General features: G+C 51.5%; 1 protein-coding gene across 3 annotated transcripts in view; it reads left to right on the plus strand.

Annotated features, from left to right (window-relative positions):
* The window catches only part of TTC38 (tetratricopeptide repeat domain 38), a 549,973-nt gene that overhangs the window by 438,216 nt on the left and 88,749 nt on the right, over positions 1-23,008 (plus strand). For all 3 annotated transcript variants that reach the window (XM_069628191.1, XM_069628193.1, XM_069628192.1), the window contains one exon: positions 14,878-15,043. In XM_069628191.1, coding sequence (XP_069484292.1) covers positions 14,878-15,043 — 166 coding nt within the window. The remainder of the gene's footprint in view (positions 1-14,877; positions 15,044-23,008) is intronic.

Raw genomic sequence — 23,008 nt, forward strand, 5'->3', positions numbered from 1 at the left:
TCCCTGACGCTGCCCCCTTGTGCCTTCGGGCGCAACCTACCCCGGATTCGGTCGTCTCGGCGGCGGCAAAGAAGAAAGCTGGGGGGGCATCGGCCTCGACATCAACTTCCTCGCCAGACGGCGAGGGCAGGAAGCTGGACGCGATGGGACGACGGGTAATCTCATCCGCAGCGACGACTATCAAGGTCGGCCAACGCCCTGGCTATCGTAGCCCTCTACGACAGGGAGTTGTGGTTCAAAATCGCCCCTATATTGGACTTCCTTCCAGACGCCAAAAGGGCTGAGGCCCTTGAAGTCTTACAGGAAGATGAGATTGCTTCGGACCACGCCATCACGGTGGCAACGGACATCGACGACACCGGTTTCCGTCAGTTGGGCAACAGCGTTTGCCTGAAACGACGAGGATGGCTCAAGGCGACGGATTTCCACCAGGACGTACAAACCAAAGTTTTAGACATGCCCTTTGACGGGAACAAGCTGTTTGGGAAGGCGGTTGATGAGTCCCTTCAGGCCATCAAGATGGACACAGAGACTGCCCGGGCACTGGGAGTGCTCCAACAACGACGGCCGTCTTTTCGGAGATCCGGAGGCAGACAAGGTGCCTCCAAGGGATCCGGCAGTGGCTCCTCGACGTACCGCCAAGCGGAAAAATCTTCGTCTCAGAAGGCCTACAGGGAACGGGGCAAATCAGGTGGTACCCGTCGTCGTCGACAGGGAGGTCAAGGAGGCAAGGCTGCCTCCAAATAAGATTGAACGGCCGTAGGGTCGGGCCCCCGCCGAAGCACCCCGGTGGGAGGCCGGCTGACGAAGTTCGTCAGCGTGTGGGAGTCCATCTCCACCGACCGTTGTGTGCTGGACGCCTTGGCCCAAGGGCACGCCCTCGAGTTCCAGAAGAAGTGCCCCCGTGTTCCACCCGTGGCCAGGAAGGAAAATCACGTCCCTCAACTACTGTTGGAAGTAAGGGCGATGCTCAAGAAAGGTGCCATTGAGCTCGTCCCAAAGAGGCTTCGGGGTTCTGGAGTTTACTCAAGGTACTTCCTCGTAAAGAAGAAGACAGGAGGATGGCGTCCCATCCTGGACCTGCGACGACTAAACAAGTACATCAAGGCACAGAAGTTCTGGATGGTCACCCTCCAGCATGTGCTGGGACAGCTGGAGGAGGGCAATTTCCTGTCGTCGTTGGCCTTGGAGGATGCGTACTTCTACATCCCCATTCTAAAAAGACACTGAAAGTTCCTCAGGTTCGTGGTCCAAGGGCGGCACTACCAGTTCAAGGCTCTCCCGTTCGGATTGAAGTCGGCACCCAGGGTGTTCACCAAGTGCCTTGCACCGGTGGCGGCGCGGCTGCGCCTGCAGGGGATCCACGTCTACCCCTACCTGGAGGACTGGCTCATCCGAGCAAGGACAAGGGAGCTCGCCGCGGAGCACACTGCGAAGACCGTCCAGCTGCTCACGGACCTGGGGTTCTCCATCAACTTTCCAAAATCACACCTGGTCCCGTCGCAAGTCATCCTGTTTCTGGGAGCCAAGCTCAACAGTGTCGCTGCTGGCCTCGCCGTCGGAGGAAAGGACCAGGACCATACTGGGCAAGGTGCAGCGTCTGCTGGCCACGGACGTGGCCAGGGTAAGATCTATCAAGTCCCTCCTCGGGATGATGTGCTCCTGCATTTATCTGGTGCGCCTTTGCAGACTTCGGATGCGCCCCTTACAAGAGTTCCTCGACGCCCGCTGGATCCAGTCGACAGGCAGCTTCGAGGACAGGATTCCACTCAACGAGACGTTCCGTCAGGTGGGGTACCCGCTCTCATCTGTCGGCGGGCACGGACTTTCAGACCCCGGCTCACCAGGTGACGGTGGCGACGGATGCCTCCCTGGAGGATTGGGGAGCGCACTCCGGAGATCTTCACGTGAGAGGCCTTTGGCTCCCGGAGGAGAAGCCACTCCACATCAACATCTTGGAACTCCACGCAGTGTTCTGGGCCCTCAGGTCTTTTCTTCTGTCCCTCAAGGGCAAGGTGGTGAGGATCTTCACCGAAAACACCACCATGATGTTCTACATCCGGAAGCAGGGCGGAACCAGATCCCCTGCCCTATCCAAGGAAGCCCAGGATCTGTGGCATTGGGCCGTCGTCCAAGGGATGTTTCTGGTGCCTTTACATCTGGCAGGAGTAAAAAACACCATCGCCGACTCACTCAGCAGAGAGTTGCGCTCGTGCCACAAGTGGGAACTACGCCAGGATCAAGTGGATCGACTCTTCCGACGATGGGGCGAGCCCCAGATCGATCTCTTCGCGACGGCGACGTACTCCAAGTGCCGGAGGTTCGCCAGCAGGTTCCCCCAGCCGAGGAGCATGGGCGATGCTTTCTCGTTCCCCTGGGACGGCCTATTTCTTTATGCGTTCCCTCCGTTGCCGTTGCTGCTCCGGCTCATCAACCAGCTCAAGAGGTCCCGGTGCAGGATGATCTTCGTCGCACCGGCGTGGCCGAGACAGATCTGGTTCCCGGACCTTCTGGACTTGTCAGCGTCCACACCAGTCAAGCTGCCGTCGGACGCGGATCTTCTCTCCAGAGAAGGAGGCGCCATTCTTCATCACAAGCCAGAGTCGCTGAACTTGCAGGCCTGGCTCCTGCAGCACTAGAGTTTGGAGGGTACGACATCCCAGCCGACTGCAGAGAGGTTCTTGCAAAGGCCAGGGCGTCCTCAACTCTCAAGTGCTACGGACATAAATGGAAGAGGTTCTCTGTCTGGTGCCGTGCACAGAAGATTAACCCTCTGCGGATTACGGTCCCTCAAGTATTGCCGTACCTACTGTCATTGGCCAAGGCTGGACTAGCTCACGCTTCCATCAAGATACATCTGGCCGCCATCTCACGATACACCAGAACTACAGGACGGGCATCCTTGTGGTCTCATCGGCTGGTGAAGGAATTTATGAAAGGATTGTTCCGATCGTTCCCGCCGGTGAAGGCCCCTGCCTGGCGTGGGAGCTCAACGTGGTGCTGACCAGGCTCATGGGGGCCCCATTTGAGCCCATGCATTCGGCGTTGTTGAAGTTTCTGTCGTGGAAGACAGCATTTCTCGTGGCCATCACCTCTGCACAACGAGTGGGAGAGATCCAGGCCCTATCTTGCAAGCCACCATACTTGACTTTTCACGACACGAGGGTGGTGCTGAGGACGCACCCCTCCTTCATGCCCAAGGTGCCGTCGGACTTCCACCTCAACGAACCCTTGGTGTTGCCAGTTTTATTCCCGTTGCCTTCGTCGCCGGCTGAGAGGACTCTGCACTCGCTGGATGTAGCTAGAGCGCTGAAGTTCTACGTGGACCACACGAAGAGTTTTCGGAAGACATCACAGCTGTTTGTAAACTTTGGACCTGTGAATCAAGGTAAGGCTCTCTCGAAGGCTTCCATTTCCAGATGGCTCTCAGGCTGCATCATGCACTGTCACCGGTTGGCAAACCTACCGCTGCCCGGCCGTCCGAGAGCCCATTCGGCCAGAGCGATCGCTACTACCACGGCGTTCCTGTCTGGTGTGCCCCTGCTCGACATCTGCAGGGCTGCTACGTGGAGCTCGACGCACACCTTCACGAGATTCTACTGCATCGATCGGGACTCCAGGGAGGAGTCCAGGGTCGGCCAAGCAGTGCTGCGCAACCTGTTCGCTTAAGGTGAGCCTGGTGAGGAGGTAAGAGATGCTTAATGTTGAGTTTTTTGTATTGCTTAATGTTGAGCCTGTTGCCACCTCCCGTGGTTTTGCATGTGTATACTGCTATGTATTCTTATATTCATGAGCATGTGAATCCATGCCAGACCCCATGCTGGAGAAGGAACAGGTTACTTACCTGTAACTGTTGTTCTCCAGCCTGGGTCTGGCATGGATTCACATGCGAACCCTCCCGCCTACCCCTCTGCGGCTCTTCACTTGGTCATACTGCCACTTTACGTGCTACCAAATCTGAGGATGGCTGCCAGAGGCGGGGCTTAGGGAGAGGGCAGTCATTGGCTGGGGGCAGTATGACCCAGAGACCAGTGATTGGTTACTACTAAGAAAGACAGATTAGAAACGAAACTGATACTGATTTTTTCTATACCGAGGATTCCCGGCCTGACGACGGGGAATATTCATGAGCATGTGAATCCATGCCAGACCCATGCTGGAGAACAACAGTTACAGGGAAGTAACTTGTTCCTTTCAAGGCGCAACGAGGCAAGGGAGGGGGTACAGAGGGAAGACAGACAAAGATCCTACTAGGCCAGGTGTCATCATTCAGATCGAGCAAGTGCAGGGGGAGCGGGAGGGGACAGTGCAAGTGCAGTACATGGGATAATAGAATAAATAAACAATAAGTAAAAGTACGGCCGGCAGGTGGCAAGTGCAACAGTAAGTGCAGACATCAGGTGTCAAGTGCTGGTAGTGGGACTGTAGGGATACAGAAACAGTCCTCAAGTGCAGGGGGCTGCCAGGAAGGCAGTGTAGGTGTGCGACTGGCAGGGGTGGGGACCTGGGCCTGAGATCAGAGGGTGGCCAGGTAATCAGTGCAGTTTCAGTTTCAGCCAAGGAGTCAGCAGGGGAGAGGAGGAGAAAAAGCAGAAGCAAAGAGAAAGGTTTTGAGGTGCTTCCGGAACCGCAGACGATTCTCCTCAAGTTTCAGGGAGGCTGTTCCAGAGGGAGGATCCAATCGGATGAGCAAGGAGCTCAAGAAGGAAGATATTTAGGAAGAAAGAGTTGAAGGTATTGAAGCCCCGCGCCCCAGAAGGCCTTGTGGACAATGCATAGGGTTTTGAACTTAATCCTCACAGCCACTGGGAGCCAGTGCAGAGATTTCAGTCCTGGAGAGATACGATCCCTGGGCTTGAGGCCAAGGACAAGTCTTGAAGTTCTGTTCTGGATGAGTTGCAGAGGGCGGAGAGTAGAAGCAGGCAGATTTAGAAAGAGGTTGTTGCAATAGTCCAGCCCAGAGAGAACCAGAGCTCTGGAGACAGTGAGCTTCTGGGGGAAGGAGAGGAAGGGAAGAATACATCTGAGGAGGTGCAGTTGGTAGTGTGACTTCTTAGAGACATCAGAGATGTGAGGAGAGAAGGAGAGTATGGAGTCGAAGATGACCCTGAGGTTTTTAGCCTCACAGGTGGGAACAGGAAGTGAGCCAAGAGAGGTCGATCAGAGAGTGACAGGAAAGGAGGGAGCGGGTGTGCCGATGAGGAGAATCTCAGTCTTACTGGCATTAAGGCAGAGATCATTGGTGGTACACCACTCCTGGATGGCAGACACAGTCAAGAGATGAGAGAGGGAGAAGAGGTGGCTGACAGTAGCCTGAAAATGAGCTGAGTGTCATCCGCATAGCACTGGAAGTTGGGGCAGAGCACAGCAATGCGGTGGGCTAGAAGTGCCAGGTATTGGTTGAACAGCCAGGGAGAGAGGTTAGACCCCTGGGGAACACCACAGGTAGAGAGAGAGATAGAGGAGAGGAAGGACCCAGGTTGAATCTGGGAGGGTCGATCATAGAGGAAAGAAGTCAGCCACGCCAGGGCCTGACCAGTGATTCCCAGTTGATCACAGAGACGGTTGAGCAGGATGGCATGGTTGACCGTATCAAAGGCAGAAGAGTGATCAGGTAAGATGAGGACATGGGGGTGTTGGTATCAAGGTTGGAGAGCAGGTCTTCATGGATGTTCAGGAGAGCAGTTTCCGTGCTTCTGGCAGCTCTGAAGCCAGACTGATGATCATGGAGACAGCCAAGAGATTCAATGTGAAGATTGAGCTGGGAGATGGCTAGCTTTCCCAGGAAAGGAGTGATGGAGATTGGGCGATAGTTAGCTGGGCAGGATGGGTTGGCAGAGGGTTTCTTAGGAAGACAGTGCACAAGGGAGTGCTTCAGGGCAGAAAGGAAGACTCCAGTGGCGAAGGAGTGGTTGCAGAAGTAGGCCAGGGGAGGATCCAGAGAGTCAATGTGGTCCTTGATGGTTTTGGAGGAACAGGCATGAACCTGTTTTGACGAGACTTTCATGGATCGCACTTGTCTAGAAACCTCGTCTGGGGAGAACAGGGGAAAGGCAGAGAAGGAGGGAGGAGAGGTGACCGAAGAAGGGCGAAAGGAAGAGCAGGGAGTAGTGGGAGGAAGGCGAGAGAAGGAGACAGAGGACAGGATGTCCTGAGTTTTAGAAATGAAATGAGAAGCAAGTGCCATGCAGAGGGCCTGGAAAGGGACAGGGAGGTAGAGACTGCGGCAGGATTGGCCAGTTCCTTGCAGATTTGAAAGAGTTCAGCCGAGTTGTTAGATGCTGCAGAGACGCGGGCTTAGATGTGAGCTCTATTCTTGGTGAGGACAGAGCCGGTATTGCCTTTGGAGCAGGCGGCAGGCCAGTTTGTCAGAGGATGTACATGAAGCATGCCATTTCCTCTCAGCCACCCTGCACTTGCGTTTAAGAGTGACGAGGTCTGAGTCGTACCAGGAGTTGCAATTGGCTTTGGGCTTCAGACTGATCCTCGTGACAGGGGCAAGAACATTGAGAGTATCAGATATAGCAGAATGGAGCATGGAAAGGGCTGTGTCAGGGTGTGAGTCAGCCAAAAGGGGTTGGGGGGGTGAGAAAGTGGCGGCAAAAGCCTCAACTGACAGGCGCTTCATGGGTCAGATGACTGAGAAGGTGGCTGGCAGTGATGGAGTTGGCTTGCCCTGAGGGGTAGAGAGGGTAAGCTGGGAGGAAAGGAGAAAGTGATCACTCCAGGAGAGAGGTGTGGTGAAAGGGATAGAAAGGGGAAGGTCTGAGGAGATAAGAACATCCAGAGTGTGCCCTGCAGAGTGAGTCGGGCCAGAGGGGAGAATAGAGAGTGAGGGAGAATCACAAAGGTTGCGAAAGAGTCCAGAAGGAGGACAGGAAGCATCCAGGTGGATGTTGAAGTCTCCAAGAAGGAGGAGTTGAGTGCCTGGCACTGTTTCTGCACCACGTTAATCCAGGGGCACCCTTTTGTGGTGCAGGAATAATTGCCCTGCTTTCTGCCTCTGAGTGCCACACAATCAGTTGGCAGAGGTAGGGTGGGTTTTCAGGCATTGCCTACACCATTCTAGAGTAGCGGTTTGCAATGTGGCAACCCCTGCTCAACGGACCCCTCGTACAGGTACACGCCAGCGCTCTGATATGCTTGACACCTCTGCTCAGTGTACCTTGCACTGAATCTGTGCAGGCTTCACAGTGGCATATCAGAGGGCGCAAACATCATTTGAACTAATGTATTCCATGCTGTGACATCATTGCTGACCTCCCTGTACACAGCCCTATGCCACACCACCATTTCTGCCTCTGCCCATTTCCTCAATTCCCCCCGGCATGCCTCTACACAGGGGCCTTCCGCTGACTTCCACCCTAATGTGATCCTGCGCTTGGCCAAGACGCAGATGAGGTCTTTCATCTTAGCTATGTGTGCCTCAGTGCGCTGATGTGGGAACATCCCCAGCAGGCACTCCTCAGGTGGCCATTCATGCATCACTATCCACTTGAGGCTTTGATCACGATGTCCTGCCAGAACCCCCTGACCACCAGGCATGATCAGAACATATGCAGCATATCTGCCGACTCGCTTGCACATTTTGGGCATCTCTGTTCACCCACTCCCAGGAACTGTGAAATGGTATGCAGGGTCATGTATGCACTGTGTGTAACATGTAGCTGTATCTGTTTAAATCTGGCTTTCCTTGATACCTTCCATGTATACAGCAACGCCTTGGCTCATTCTCCCTCTGTAAAGGCTCGTCCTACATCCTCCTCCCACTTGGCCCTCACTCTAAGTTCTGGTCTACTGTGTGAGTCCAATATCATTTCGTAGAGCCTAGAGATCACTTGGCGCCCCTCCATTACGTCATGAAGAGAGTGCAGCATGGCGTCCCCTTCTTGATTTCCATCCATTTGGCTGCAGCAATGTTGATCCTCCTATGATACGTCAAAAACTGCCTCTTCGGAATATCATACCTCTCAATCAGTTTGGGGAAACCCAGCAGTACATCATCTTGGCACAGGTCCCCAGAGTAATTATCCCTTTTGCTTCCCAGTGAAGTCTAAAGCTGCAGACATCCTCTTTGTCTCTCCCGCAGATTGCCGTCAGAAGTATATTGCCAGAGTACAGGTCTTGTCTGCCCACCATCTTCCATAGTCTATGCCATAATTTCCATCCCAGCGTCACTAGCGTGGATGCCCTCCTCAGGCCAGTACAGTCCATATAGAGCGCTTCCTTCAAATAATATGGTGGTACCTCATTCTGCAGGAACCCTGTGTCTAATGAGGCTTCCAAGTCATAATGAACTGCAGCTGTCCAGCGAGGTAATATGCTTCGAAATGCAGCAGCCTGATTCCCCATCCTTGTAGTACATGCTCAATGTACCCAACACAATTCTTCACCTTTTCCCCCTGTTTGAATCCCCTTACTACAGAGTCAAGTTTACAAAATAACAAGCCTGGGATCTCATAGGGTTTTGTTTACAAAATGGTACAATCAGCGTGGCTGCACCACCATCTTGAGGAGCGCCACACGGCCCATCATTGACAGCGGGAGTCTGACAGAACTTCATAGATTTCTCAACTTGTGAAGCACCCTCAATGTTGTTCGCTTCCTTCTCCTCCATAGGATCATGATAAATATTCTCCCCCAGATACCAAAGGTTGTCCACAGCCCACTGGAGCCCCAGGTTCGGTAAGTGCCTTTGCTCAGGCCCCGCGAGGCCCGCTAGTGGGAACAGCCTGGACTTCTCTTTACTTATAGTTATGCCAGACAACCTCGCAAATCCATCTAGCACTTCTAGAATATATGGCAAGTTAACTTCCGGGTTCTGCACGTAGAGTAACATATCATCTGTATACAGCAAGACCACGTGCTTGCTGCCCCCTACCGGTATGCCTGCCTCCTTGAAGTCTGCCCTGAGGAAAGCCGCCATGTGTTCCAGTGCCAGGATGAACAACATGGGTGGAGAGCGGTTACGCCTGTTTGGTTCCCTTACCCAATTCCCATTCCTCTGAGATATGCCTCCTGGTTCTCACTCGGGCCAACACCTTCTAATAGAACAGGTGCACCCATCGCACGAATCGTGGCCCTACCGCAAAGCACCGCAGAACGGCATGTAGCCAATCCCACCTCACACAGTCAAAAGCCTTTAAAGCGTCTAGTGTGGCCACATCGTATTCTACCTCCGCCCCCCCGGTCTTGTCTATTACATGATGCAACCTGTGCAAATTCTAGGACGTGTTCCTTCCAGGAACATAACCTGTTTGGTCAGGGTGTACCAAAACGCTGAACACCCATCGCAGTCTGTTCACCAATAACGAGGCAAGGATTTTACAGTCTTGGTTGATCATTGAGATCGGTCGGTACGAGCCACACTCAAGCAGTGGTTTGCCTCGCTTAAGTATCTGCATTATAATAGACTCCCGGGACTTGCTGGCAGCAGACCTGCTTCAAATGCCTCCTCCAGCATCTGCAAAAGGTGCTGTGCCAGGTCTTTTGCGAACTTCCTGTAGAATTCCACCGGGAACCCATCTGCCCCTGGCATTTTACCAAAAGGCAGCAAGAGTATGGTTGCCTTCAGCTCCTCTTCAGTTAGCGGAGCGGCAAGCATCTATGCCTGCTCCAAGTGGGGCAGCACAGTCTCCGTCCAGACTTCTATGTCCCTAACCCCGCGTCCGCGCCATATAAATGCTGGTAGAACTGGCTAGAGACTGAGTTAATCTCTGTCTGGGCTCGCCATTCCTCCCCGCACTGATCCTTATTGGAGCTGATCATTCCCCTCCCCTCCCCTCCTCTCCTCAGCATGGCTCAGCCAGGCAAACAGTATCCCAGGTTTATCCCCGCTTTTGTGGAGTCTCTCTATGTATTTGTTATAATCGTATTTGTCCAATCGCTCCCAGGCTGCTATACAAACCTGTCTAAGCTCAGTAAGCTTCCTCTCGCACCCGACGGGTTGTCCTATCCCTCTCGCCAATGCCCCCATCTGCGCTTCTGTACTAGAGATGCTACGTAGTAGGTCCTTCCGTATCCCACCCCTTTTGCTGATCGCCTCCCCCCTCATCACCACTTTAAAGGATTCCCACAGAGCCCCTGCACTGTCCACACTCACTGTGTTGTGATTGAAAAATTCCTCTATCTTTTCTCCCAAATAGTCTCTAAGCTGCTCTGCTCTTGGTCTCCACGTCAGGATTGGGGGTTTATTTGCAACTCTCTGCAATGTCATGGTCAGGGGTGCATGGTCTGAGAAGACTCTTGCCTTGTATTCAGCAGTGAAAAATTCACCCAGGATCTCAGTGCCCGTGAGCACGTAATTGATGCGTGTGTGCACCCCATGCAGACTTGAATAATAGGAGTATCCCCTCCTATCCCCGTGCAGCTGCCTCCATATGTCGCACAATCCCAGCTTCTGTAGTAAGGTTCCCAGCACCGTAGCCAGCGGCACCCGCTTTCTGTGCTTGTCATCTGACCCATCTACCACCGGGTCCAGTGTACAATTAAAATCCCCTCCCCACAACCACAGGGCTCTTCTGTATGGTGTTCTTCAGAGACCCAGTGACCAAAAAGATGGTAGTATCGTGATTGGGAGAACACATGTTAATTATGCAAATCTCTCTCTCTCTGTTCCAGGAACCCCTATACAATAGTCATCCTGCCCTCCATATCACACTGACATTCCAGGGGCTTAAAAGGTAGTGAAGGGGCCACCCATATGAGGGTACCCCAGGCATATGCTGAGTGTGTCGATCCGTTACTAGTCCCCGCCCCCCACTTTTTGGCAAACGTGTTCAGCCTGATAGCAGTTAAGTACGTCTTCTGCAGCAGGGCTATGTTAAACCCCTTTGCTCTTCAAGTATGGGTGCGACCTGTTCCGCTTGACAGAGCTGTTAAGCCCCCTCACGTTCCTGGTGGTAACTTTAAGGTTGCTCATCTCAGTTGTGCAGCCCCCCTCCCAGGTGTCCCACCTGCCCTCCCCACCCTCTCCCTCCTCCACTCCTCCGCACTCTGTCGAGGCAGACAGTTGACCTCTGTCCAGCTCTGAGGCTACCTTCGTTTCACTCCCCAATCTCCTCTCCGGCCTCATCCCAGGTGTTTCCCTGCATGTACATGTACATGTTCCACGCGGCAGTGCCGTGAGGCAGGTTGCAGGACATGTCATCATGCAACTTAACCCAACAAAAAACTTTTCATAAACCCAAAAAATCCCCAACTCATGCCCAACGGCTCATGGCTCGTTCAGGCTTGGCTGCTTCTCACGCTCAAACAGTACTCTGCCCCCCTGCCGGTCTTGCGTGCAGCAGCAGGATGCCTCTAAATGGACAGTGCCAGTCAGTGAACCACTTGCACCACGCTCCGCATATAACCTCGCCTTCCCAATGAGGTACGCTGCCTTCCCCTCCCACCATATGCTTATTTTCGTGTCACCCTACCGCATGTTCCCTAGGAGCTGATCGTGCCAGTTCCTTTCTGCCCTCCAAGTGGCTGCCTTCGGCCTCCTCCGGAGGGGGGCAACCCCTGTCTTGTCCATCCCTGCGTGCTCCCGCTCCATGCTCTAAAAAAAATGGGAAGTGCCATTGTGAAGTACTTTTAGCTTGGCAAGGTATACCAGCATGTACTTCAAGCCTGTCTGCCACAGTCTCTTTTCTTTCGCGGGCCGAAAGCTGCCTTCCGTCTTTGCACATTCAGCGTTTAGCCTGTATAAACCCTTATCTTACCTGACCCCCTTTCAAGGATCCCTTCTTGTCTGGAGAACGCCAATATTGTTTCTCTGTCTCTATAAAGTTTGAATGCTTCGCAATCAGAGGTCTCAGAAGTGCCCTTGGTGGGGATTTTCTGGCTAAGGACCTGTGGGCGCATTCCACCGTGATGCCCTGCGACAGAGCGCACGGCCCAATCTCCTGCAGTAGCATGTACTCCACATATGTTGTGGGGTCCTTTCTCTCTGTTCCCTCCGGAAAGCCTAGTATCCATATATTGTTTCCGTCGCGCTCTTCCCTCAGCATCCTTAGCTCTGTTCTCCAGCACAGCCAACCTTCAGTTTTAGCTCCTGCACCCTCGACAGGGCCCCCACAATATTTTGCTTATTTTGATCAGCTTTCTCCACACAGTCTCCACAGACTGCATTCTCTGTGGCAGCGCCCAGACGTCCTGCTGCAATAGCTTCACATCGATTTTGACCACATCTATCTTCCTCTCCAGGGTGGTTTGAAGCGTTGCAATAGCTTTCAAAATTTGGTTTGCTTCCCCTTTTGCCTCTGAATGCATGGTGCAGCCTTCTTTTGGGGTCTCACTGCCTCTCTCTCCCCTCTGCATGCGAAGGCTTCCATTCTGGTTTTTCCCTTATGCTGTCTGTCTGGCATGTGGATGGAATACTTTCCTCGTGGCTCTATCCCAGCTGGTGACCGCACACCCAGTTCCACCCTTGCGGTGTGGTTATTTGTTTTCTGGTTCAGGCCTAACCTGTGAGGTCTATTGTCCCCTTACAGGGGCAGAGGGTGTCTCCTAGGGGTGCAAATTGTCCCTGGCACTGTGCCTACTCTGCTGCGTGGTGCAATTCCGGCGACCACCCCGCATGCAAAGCAGTCCATGGGGTACAGATGCTCCTCACACATACCTCATCGAGGGCTCCCAAATCGCTCTTGCAGCAGTATTCCTCTCAGCATCTCAGGTCCTCCCAGGTTCCTGGGAGCCAAATGGACTATTGGGGAGCCTGGCCCTTCACTCTCCCACCTCCACCCTTCTCTGCTCACTGCACTCCCAGCACCCACCGGAAGGCCCCGTGGGGCAGGCAGCCACTCCTCCCTTTGCTGCAGCCGGCTATAGTGCAGAGTTGCCTGGTGTTGCTCACTCCGGGGCTGGTGGGGCCGCTCTTCTCGGTCTGTCCTCTGTGACACAAGTGTCTGGACTGCCCACTTCGCCTCCAGGCACCGCTCTCAGTTCCCCAGCCTGCACTTTCCCAGTCCTGGACTACTCTTTACCAAGAGGCCATCGCCATTCCTCCTCCCAATGCCTCACGACGTCTGTCGCCGACACATTGCTCTGGGCACTCGTTGTGTGCCGCCGTAACTCCGGGCGTCTCTTTATGGCTTATGCCACTCTTGTTGGCCCACCTGGGGAGCGAAGCACCTCTCGCCTCCGCTACCCTGCTCTCTCTCAATGCCGCCTGAGTGCGTCCAGTCACTCGCCCCGCAGCGGTTCCCGCAGGCAGGCTGACGCACCTTTTTCAGAGCCTGTCCCTCACATTACGATGACGACAGATTACACCTTGCTGGGTTGAGGGGCAACTTTAAAACAGTTCCATGTGATGTTACCTAATACTGTTATACTGAACTCTGGTATACCAAGTAGATCTTACCGACATCTTTTTTCAGTATTTATTTTGTTTTTGGGCCCACTCTCCTCCCCAAAAGCCCCTGGTTTTTTCCTTGTTGTATCCCAACCCCAACCAACTCTTTACCTGTTTTACCCGTTTACCACAAACCCCTATCTATTTTTAAAAAATACAGAATTTCTCTGTAATATCTATTTGGTATTACAGTGTTCGGTAAAAGCGCTTCAATAATATCACTGGATACACCTTAAAACATCTAGTAGTATTCAATCGTTGGACCCCACTACAGAGGAGATGTATACATTGGCATACATTTTTCTGGTACTCAAGGGCTTGCAGCCAAATATTGTAAACAAGATGATATACATTTGAACAGGCAATTCTGCATCAGTATTTTATGTAAGCATGGCCTACCAGTAAAGAAAAGTATCAGCTTAAAAGCCCTGTGCATTCCAAATAAATCATTACACAGAGAAGGAGCTGAATTAATCGAAGCAAAAATCATCCCATACCAACAGTGAAGGGACATAAGATCTAGCACTGACCTCCAAATAGAAACAAGGAACTATGAGAAAAGAAAATTCAGAAGAACCACCTTGTCTTATCTGATAGCCAAACTATGCAACTCAATCCCAAAGGAAATAAGAGTGACGGAAGCCCACCTAACTTCCAGGACACAACTAAAAACCTGGCTATTTAATTCAGAGATAAATATAGACCAACTATACAGCAACCACCCTCACAAACGGACTGCCCAAAACCATACAATGCCTGCTGCTACAAACCATAAGACGGAAACAAGGAAAACAAGTGATAGATACAGAAGGAAAAACAATAACATAGCTCCAAATACCCTGAGATCACCTAAAACCCTCTAACCACTTCTCTCTTCCCATACCTCTCGCCTGCAACACACGCCAAGAGGGCTAGTGAATCAACCCACCAAAACACAAAAACTACACATCATTGTCTAACTAAGCTACTAACCAAATAACCTCTGACAACAAACAACAGAAACATTTAACATTGCCCTTCTGGACACAGCATGCCCAGTGCACAGAACAAAACACACCCAGAAACCCCACACAAACAGATGCCAGTTCCTCCTGGTTCTTCACACATCAACAGATGAGCACATCATCTATAATTCAGCTGTGCCATGAATACTGTGAAACAAGTGTTGATTCATATGGCGGGTTGTAAATAACAAATCGATCAAAAGTATGTGATTACTACTTCCGTTGAGCATAGGCGATGAATGCACAGATTTTGGTTGCCTTTCTTTAACCCCTTAAGTGATAAGGAGGAGTATTCTTGGCCTTTTTGCATATCATTTTTTAAAGCTCAGCAGTTAAGGGGTTAATGGGGGTGTGATGACTGATTACAAGGTCTGCAATGCAAATGCAGAGTGTTTCCTTTTACATATGGACATATAGATCAATGCTAATCTATGTATTGGATTTTAAGATTGCCTACACTGATTTAAACATAACTTATGGCAGAAATATGCTTTCACTTTCCTTTATACTGTTTGTAATTATTAAATTATTCTACAGGGTTAACTGTTGGAGACAGGTGGAAGAACCTTGTACAAGTTACAAAAAAACATGCCACGGATCATATTCTAGTTTTTAATGACCTTCATATTTTGATGTCCTCATTGGGGGCCAACGACCAAAATGCAACCAATGAGCTCCTTTCAACGTTGCAGCAAGTCATTGAGTAAGTAAATTGTATGTCAGTGTGGTGTGAGTACGGCAAACAACCCTACAATTAAAGTCACTTGAATGTTCAGGTTGTTTTAAACATTCTGTTATGTCTCCTTATTTATGTGGCATCTCGTACCATTCTGGGCTGGTTTAGTGTGGGTCTTCAAGAACACCAGGATCATCAGAGCAAATGGGGGCACAACACTATAGTTAGGTTACCACGTGCAAATTGAGATGGCTCCATCGCTAGGGACGGGAACTAAACTTTTTTCACCGGAAAGATAACACTTTCCCTTTAAAGCGACGGTTCCTTTCCCACCTCGGATCTGCACGCGCCCTTCCTCCGGTGCCTTGGGGAAGACCATGGATGGGAAGGCTGCTCAGTGTGCAACGCTCTCACGCCTGGTCCCTCAGAAAACAATTTGCACGGTGGAGAGAGTTGTTCTCCAGGACTCTGCCACAGACAATTAAGGAATATTAAGGAATATATAAGCCGGAAGGCCAAGACGTTAAGCACACTCTTCTCAAGAGCACCCGATGCGTTCAGGCATGCAAGCCGAGCCCAGGCCCGCGTCATCCACAGTCCCACGTGCGGAAGGCACAGACAAGATGGCGGTGTGCACAGACAAGATGGCGCCCAGGACAGAAGCCTGCCAACTGGGCAAATCGCGAAGGTGCAAGCCTATGGCCAGGGCAGATTGGGGTCCTATGACTCTGGTAATGTGGACCATTTCATACCCACCCTTCACAGGTCTAGCACGGTACCATGAGGGCATGTACTCGCAAGGTGGGGGCAGACAACAGGCCTTTACGCCAGCGCAGGATCACACAAAGCCTGCTTGCCAGGATTGTTTTTTCGACAGGTTTTTTACTCTTGTGCGGTCTCAGCAGACGGGGAACATCGTTAAAGGCATAATTCAGGAGATACTGCCACCCACACCGCCACCTCAGCTGGTGCCTGCAAAGCCTGTGCCTCTACCACCACAGTTGCCAATGCCTCTGGTGGTTCCAGTTGCAGCGCCTACACCTCCAGTTCCAGCGCCTGTGCCAGCTCCAGCAGCAGATCTAATGCCTGAGAACCCAGGGGCCTCTTCTAGCACAGGTAACCAACAAGACACTGATGAGGAGCAGCAGGACAAGCCTTCTTCGGCGAAGCATTCCATGATAAAATTGCTGGCCTAGCTGAATACCTGGGCATCCCTCAACCCCAGAAGGAGCTGCCAGAGTCAGGGGTACTGACGGAAGTACACACCATCAAAGCGGAACCCAAATCTGGCATCCCGTTGCAGAAGGACGTGGATGCTCTGGCGAAGAAATGATAGCTGAAGCCCCACTCCACTCAGCCAACAAATAAAAGGCTGGATGCAAAATTCAGGCAGGTGGAGGGCGACAATCTGCTCTTTTCAGTTCACCCCCAGTCACTTTCGCCAGTCATTGCGGCTGCATCTATGAGCACCAAGCCTCAGACCTTTTTCTACGAGCACCCCACGTCAGCACTACTGGACAAGGAAAATAAAATGCTTGAGGCCTATGGAAAGAAGGTGTACTTGAATGCACGACTTCACCTCAGGCAGGCCAACGCCAATGCCATCCTGGCAGCTGCTAACCAACGGCTGTGGAGGAAAATTGCAGACTTATTCCCGGATTTTTGAACAGACAAACAAGCCTCTTTCAAGGCAAGACTCGCCAAAGCGAAACTGGTGGCATAGGACATCATGGAAACCACGGTGGCGCACATAGAAACTGCTAGCAGGGCAATCTGTGTGACAACTGACATGCGAAGGACGGCATGGCTCAATGCGACCAGATTTAACCCTGGTGTTCAGGACAGAAGGCGGTGACTTGTTCCACACGACCACGGACGAGGAACTCGATAAAGAGAAGAGTTGCTTGCAGATGGCCAAATCCCTGGCCATTCTCAGCAAGCCAGCAGCCAAAACCTTCACACAAAACCTTCACACAATGGGCCACATGAGCAGACAGAAGGCAATCCTTTGGCATTTTCCGGGGTTTCCAGGACTGCCAGGCCAAGCAACCAGACAGGTCGGCCATCCAACGAAGGCGAAAACACCAGATGTCTTTGCACAAGGGCTTTTTTCAGTACCCCTCCCAGTCATCTTCCTCTGCCCCAAGAAAGCAATGACAATCTCATTGAGAGCAATCTCAGATCCACAGCACCCCAGTTAGGGGCAGGCTAGGCCTGCCCAGTCAAGCTGGGCGCTCATGTTTTACAGACTCGATAGTGATTTCGATAGTCTCCTCTGGCTTCGTGCTTCCCCTGCAATCCCCTCCTACTTGACACCCCCGCCAACAGATCGGGACTCCTTCTTTCTTAGCTGAGAAACGTTCCCTTGTGGAGAACAAGGTGTTGGAGGAGGTTCCTCTACATCCGCAGGGGCGGGGCTTTTACTCCTGCATCTTTGCTATTCAAAAGAACTAGGCGGGCCTACGAGTGGTACTAGATCTTTCCTTCCTGAATCTGTACCTACATTTGCAGAGGTTTATAATGGTGATGCCAGCTAAGACACTGTGTGGGGGGGGACTGGACATGCTCCCTGGATCGGAAAGACGCATATTAACACGTCCCCATAGTGCAGCCTCATCGGCCATTCCTCAAGTTCCGGGTCATGGGTTTTCATTTTCAATACAAGGGTTGCCATTCGGCCAGAACTCGGTGCTGAAGGTATTCACAAGACTGATGAACGCAGTGGCGGCACTGCTTAGGTTGGAGGGCCTCCATGTTTAACCTTACATCGATGACTGGTGTGTCCAAGGTACTCAGTGGGCAGACTCATGACTACGCTCTACGAACTGGGGTTCTCTATCAATTTCCAGAAGTCTCAGGTCAACCCTACACGGACAATGGTGTTCTTGGGGCTGCTGTGGGATACTTAAAAACAGAAGGTGTTCCCCACGAGGGAGAAAGTGGCAGCAATCAAATCCCCCTTTGCTCACTTCCTCAGCAGAACAGTACATACAAGCTGGTGGTACGAGCATCTGCTGCAAGTACTGGTGGTATGCCTTCTGGCCATCCCTTACACCAGACTGTGAATGAGGAGACTGCAGCTTCATTTTTCGGCATCCTGGGACAAGGAGTCGGGTCATCATGGAGGCCCCATCACTATATCGTCACTATACCCGCTCACTTTCAGCAGGACCTCACTTGGTGGGGGCAGGATGCAAACCTCATGGTGGGCAGACCATTCAAGCTCCCTCCGGCGGATCATACTATAACTACGGATTCCTCACTCCAAGGGTGGGGTGCTACCCTGGGGACACATTCTGTGCACAGTCTGTGGTCTCAGACCGACCAGCAAAATCACATCAACTAGCAGTAAATGATGGCCATTTGGCCCAGACGCAAGACATTCCTCCCACTCATCAGGAGCAGTGTAGTTTGCATTTTGGCGGACAACTCTACCTGCATGTACTACCTCAACAAGCAGGGGGGCACCAGATCCTTGCTCCTATGCAGGCTGACCCTCAGCATCTGATAGTGGGCGATTGCACAGGACGTCTGTATCTCAGTGGTTCATCTGCCAGGGGAATCAAATCAGGAGAAAGACTCATTCAGCTGGGCATCAACGACTATGAGTGGCAACTGAATGAGGGAGTCCTTTGAGACATGTTCAACAGGTGGGGTCTTCCGTCACAGACCTGTTTGCGACAGAGGGCAACCAGGCTTGTCAGCAGTTTGCGTCCTGGGGGTGAAGAGGGCACGGCTCCCTCTGGGACAAGCTTCAGATCCCCTAGGAAGGGATGTGGGCATATGCATTTCCTCCTACCCCGCTCATCTGCAAGGCTGTTTGCAAGATCAGGGAGTCCCAGCGGCTGTGTCTCATTCGCATAGTGCCTCAGTGGCCGGCCAGGCCATGGTTCTCAGACCTTCTGCATCTGTCAGTCCAGCCAGAAGTCCCGCTCCCATTTGGGAAGGGCCCATTCCTGGCACAGCCGGGGTGAGGGGGACAGTTCTTCACCCTTGCCCGGAGAGGCTAGCCCTAGCAGCCTAGCACCTGAGCAGGTGACTCTCCAACATCTCCCTCTTTCTCGGCACAACCTAGAAATCATCCAGGTAGCCAGGAGTGAGGCTACTCAAAAGCAGTACAAAAGCAAATGGACCAGGTTCTGCTTCTGGTCCAAGGAAAACGGAGTGCACCTGCTATTCTGCACACTGGACCAGGTGTTTGTCATGCCTGCTAGGATTGCCCCAGTCGCTCCTTTACATGCACCCTCAAGGATTAATGAAGCATCTACTTACAAACCGCATTGTGCCTGTAGAACGGCAGTCAGGCCGTTCTATTCACGTTACAGGTTCACCGGGTGGTTTCTATGGAGACGGCGTTTGTTGGCACGCTGTTCTCATCTTTTCGGTTGTACTTCCCTAAAGATCATGCGTCACGTGGATTCGTGTCACATGCCTGGGGGCATGTGTGTACTTTATTTAAGCACAGCTATGGCGGGAGATCAGTGCTTCTAATTAATGTTGTGTCATTGAAGCTCTGGTTGCCTCTTCGCGTTTTCCGCCGGGCAACTTTGTTTTCCAGTTGCTTTCTAATCCTTGGAGAGCATTTGCCGTCATTTCGGCATTCGCTCAGCCCTGCCATTCATGGAGGCAGAGCCATTGGACGAACGAGATTCAGCTACTTCGTTCAGCCGTGCGTCTCTTACGGCTACTTCATAATCGTGCTGCTGAATCCGGCCACAAGACCCTCGCGGCTACTCCATATTCCGGCTGACCATTATAGCCACTGCTACAAACTCTATCTGCCCATTCCAGCCTCACGTTCATCTGCGGTTACTGCAGACTACAGCTGCAGGATCCTGCCGCGAGGCTCCCGCAGCTACCATTATCTTGTGTGCTAGGAGTATTACCTGGACCCCGCTCCATTCAATATTGTGGCAGTACAGCTCCCTCTGCTGCTCTGTTCTTGAAAACTCTTCGCCTCTACAATCACTTCCATTTACCTACTGGAGGCACGACTGCATTGCTTGATTGCTCTCTGCTGACAACACTCTCATTGTTGGGCTCAGCCATTATCAATGGCCTCTGGCCTCTCATAGGCTTTAGAATTCCGCTCCTCTCTCCTCAGTTGGATGCTGCCTCTTCCTTACCCTAGAGGACATAGTTTCTGTTTTCTTCAACCTAATCTTTTTTGCGCACCTCCACATTACCGTGCACTGGACTAATAGACGTTTTCCAGAAGAGATTGTGCACCACGCGACACTAGTGCGTTCCTGCACCACGCGACACTAGTGCGTTCCGCGTGCCGTTCGGGTTCTAATCCCTAACTAACATTCCTTCCTTATCCATTTTTCTGTACCTTACCGGATCATCGGAGATCAACTGTTCTCAGTCTAAGGTAGGGCACTTATGAGGGTTTTGTTGTTCCTATGAAAGTAAAGAGTTTGGGGCTAGTTACTGGGCAATCCCATACTGAATCCAGGGCTTTTCTTCCTAGGAGAGGAGACCATCCATTAAGAAGAAGCAGCTCTCATCACCGACTATCCCCGTAATAGGGATCGCAGCGCCCTTACAAGTGATCCACTGCGCTAGCCTTAGGGTTATCTTGGCTCGTGGGGTCTGTCATTAGGAATGTCTTAATTCATCTCAGGATCCCAATCGCACAAGGGCACCGCAGGTCAAACCAGGACAAAGCTACAGTCCCGGTAAGCCACATTCTTCTTACTGCTGGTTGTTTTCTGGGTGCCCAGTGTGACAGTGTTGTCTTTCTCTGCGTATTTCACCAGATCAGGGCTCCAGGTAGACACCTGCAGGACATACCTAGACATTGGCGCATACAGGAACTCGGACAGGGTTACCTTCTCCTCGGCCAATCCTGTAGTGAAGAGGCATCTAGCGAGCTGTACCCACCTGTCAGATGCCCGTACCCAGTCTGGGATCTCAACATTTTTCTTGGCGCCCTTGCCCACAAACCATTCGAGCCCATGGCCACAGTTGACATCAAATTGGTCATGCTCAAGACAACGTTATTAGTGGGGCTTACTTCAGCTCGCAGAGTTAGCGAGATTTAGGCTCTGGTGGCTTCAGAGCCCTACACTACGTTTCATCGGGACAAGGTCGTGCTCCGCACTCACCCCAGGTTCCTACCAAAGGTGGTCTGCTCCTTCCATATTAATGAAGAAATTGTGCTCCCCACTTTCTCACCAAACCCCAGGGAGGACTTCGAGAAGGCTCTTCACTGTTTGGACATCAGAGGAATATTAAAATTCTATCTTGACAGAACCTAGGACTTTCGCAAGACGGGCGCCCTTTTTGTCACATTTGGCGGCTCAAGGCCTGGACAGCAAGAATCCAAAGCTTCGATAGCTAAATGGATGGCTGCAGCCATCCCAGAGGCATACAGGGTTCAGCACAAAGACCACCAAGAGGCATGCACGCTCATGCCATCAGGTCCAAGACAGTGACTGTTGCTTTTCAGCGTCATGTACTGTGGCAAGTGTTTAGCAGGGCAGAACCATGGGCCACCCCATTAGCCTTCTGCCAGCACTACTGTCTGGATACCAGTGCCAGGGCTGACGCAACATTTGGCCAGGCTGTCCTATGTAGTCTGTTTGCCTAGAGTGTCAAGCTCTCCTCCCCAGGGCGGTTGTATCTGTTGTAGTCGTTCATACAGGATGGAGGAAAGAGGACGGGACGAAGGAGTAACTAACTGTTACTCACTTGTGTGACTAACGTACTCCTATTCCATAGTCCCCTCTCTTCCATACGTCCCACCATCCTTCCCTCTAAAAAAGGGCAGCGAGGTTGAACAGTTTAATACAGCTGACGCGTCAAGGGGGACTGAGGTGTGGTGCCGGTGGGCCGGGTTAGGGGGTGCTTGCTCACAGGGTCGTACCCCCGCCCGCGTATAAATTTAAAGCTAAAGTGTTCTTTTTCTGGGGGAAAAGGTTCCGTTCTCGTCCATAGTGAGGGACGCCCACACAGGATGGAGGAAAGGGGACTGTGGACTAGGAGAACGTTAGTCACTCCGTTGAGTAACAATTTCTGCCAGCCCTCAGAAAACCAAATAATATTGCTATTCATATATTTGACTCTGCAAAAGACCTACAGCCCTGTACCTTAGAAATACTCTGGTCTGTTAAACAGCACATGCTGCATTCTGTCAATTCCTGCAATTTATATGAAATTGAGAAAATCATCTACCCCAATTGCCTCAAATATTTTTCTATTCAACAACATATTTTACTGCATGATGTCTTAGAGTGAGGCGAGAGATTTCTGAATATCCGAACATGTGATTCACCACTGCCTATAAGAAATCTAGGACCTGATAACAAGTTTGCGGTAGTGTTACCAACATCTGGCATTTTATAATACTGCATATTTTACAGCGTCACCAAACTAAGAGTTTCAATACTGAAACTCTTCATATCTGCCATGCAGTTACCGCCATACAAAGGCATTACTGCACGCAGGAATATGAAATCCCATGGGGTCTTATGGGACTCCAAAATGGGGAAAACTGAAGGGTCTGCATGACTTGGAATTATGTAGGCACTTCAAATTACTGCATACTTGTCGCAGCTGATAAGAGTAATAACATTTGGCACTAATTCCGGAGGAATTGCAGCCGCACTCTTGATCAGACCCTGTAATGGTTCATGCCCGGATTTCTCTGGGTTTGTGTATAATTAGTCCAGCTAGATCAGTGGTCTTATCTCTAGTGCAAAAACACTGCTTATTTCACATGCTACTTTACCATTTTAACAATGCACCAGCAACAGGACGCTCTACAATTAAAACCAAATGTAAAAATGCATTGGCAAAGCCAACAGTTTGGGCTTTTGTGTAGATATGGGATAGACATTTAGTATGCACTGATATAATGGTACAAACGGGCCATAAGATCATAAAAGCTGAGAAAAACAGTGATTATCTGGGAATATACTGGCAAATGCCTATCTAATAACTCAAGCCTACTGTTGGCTTTGTCGGTGCATGATTTTAACTGAACAT

This window comes from Ambystoma mexicanum, chromosome 12, assembly GCF_040938575.1.
Source record: "Ambystoma mexicanum isolate Mex_15411 chromosome 12, UKY_AmexF1_1, whole genome shotgun sequence".
NCBI lineage: Eukaryota > Metazoa > Chordata > Amphibia > Caudata > Ambystomatidae > Ambystoma > Ambystoma mexicanum.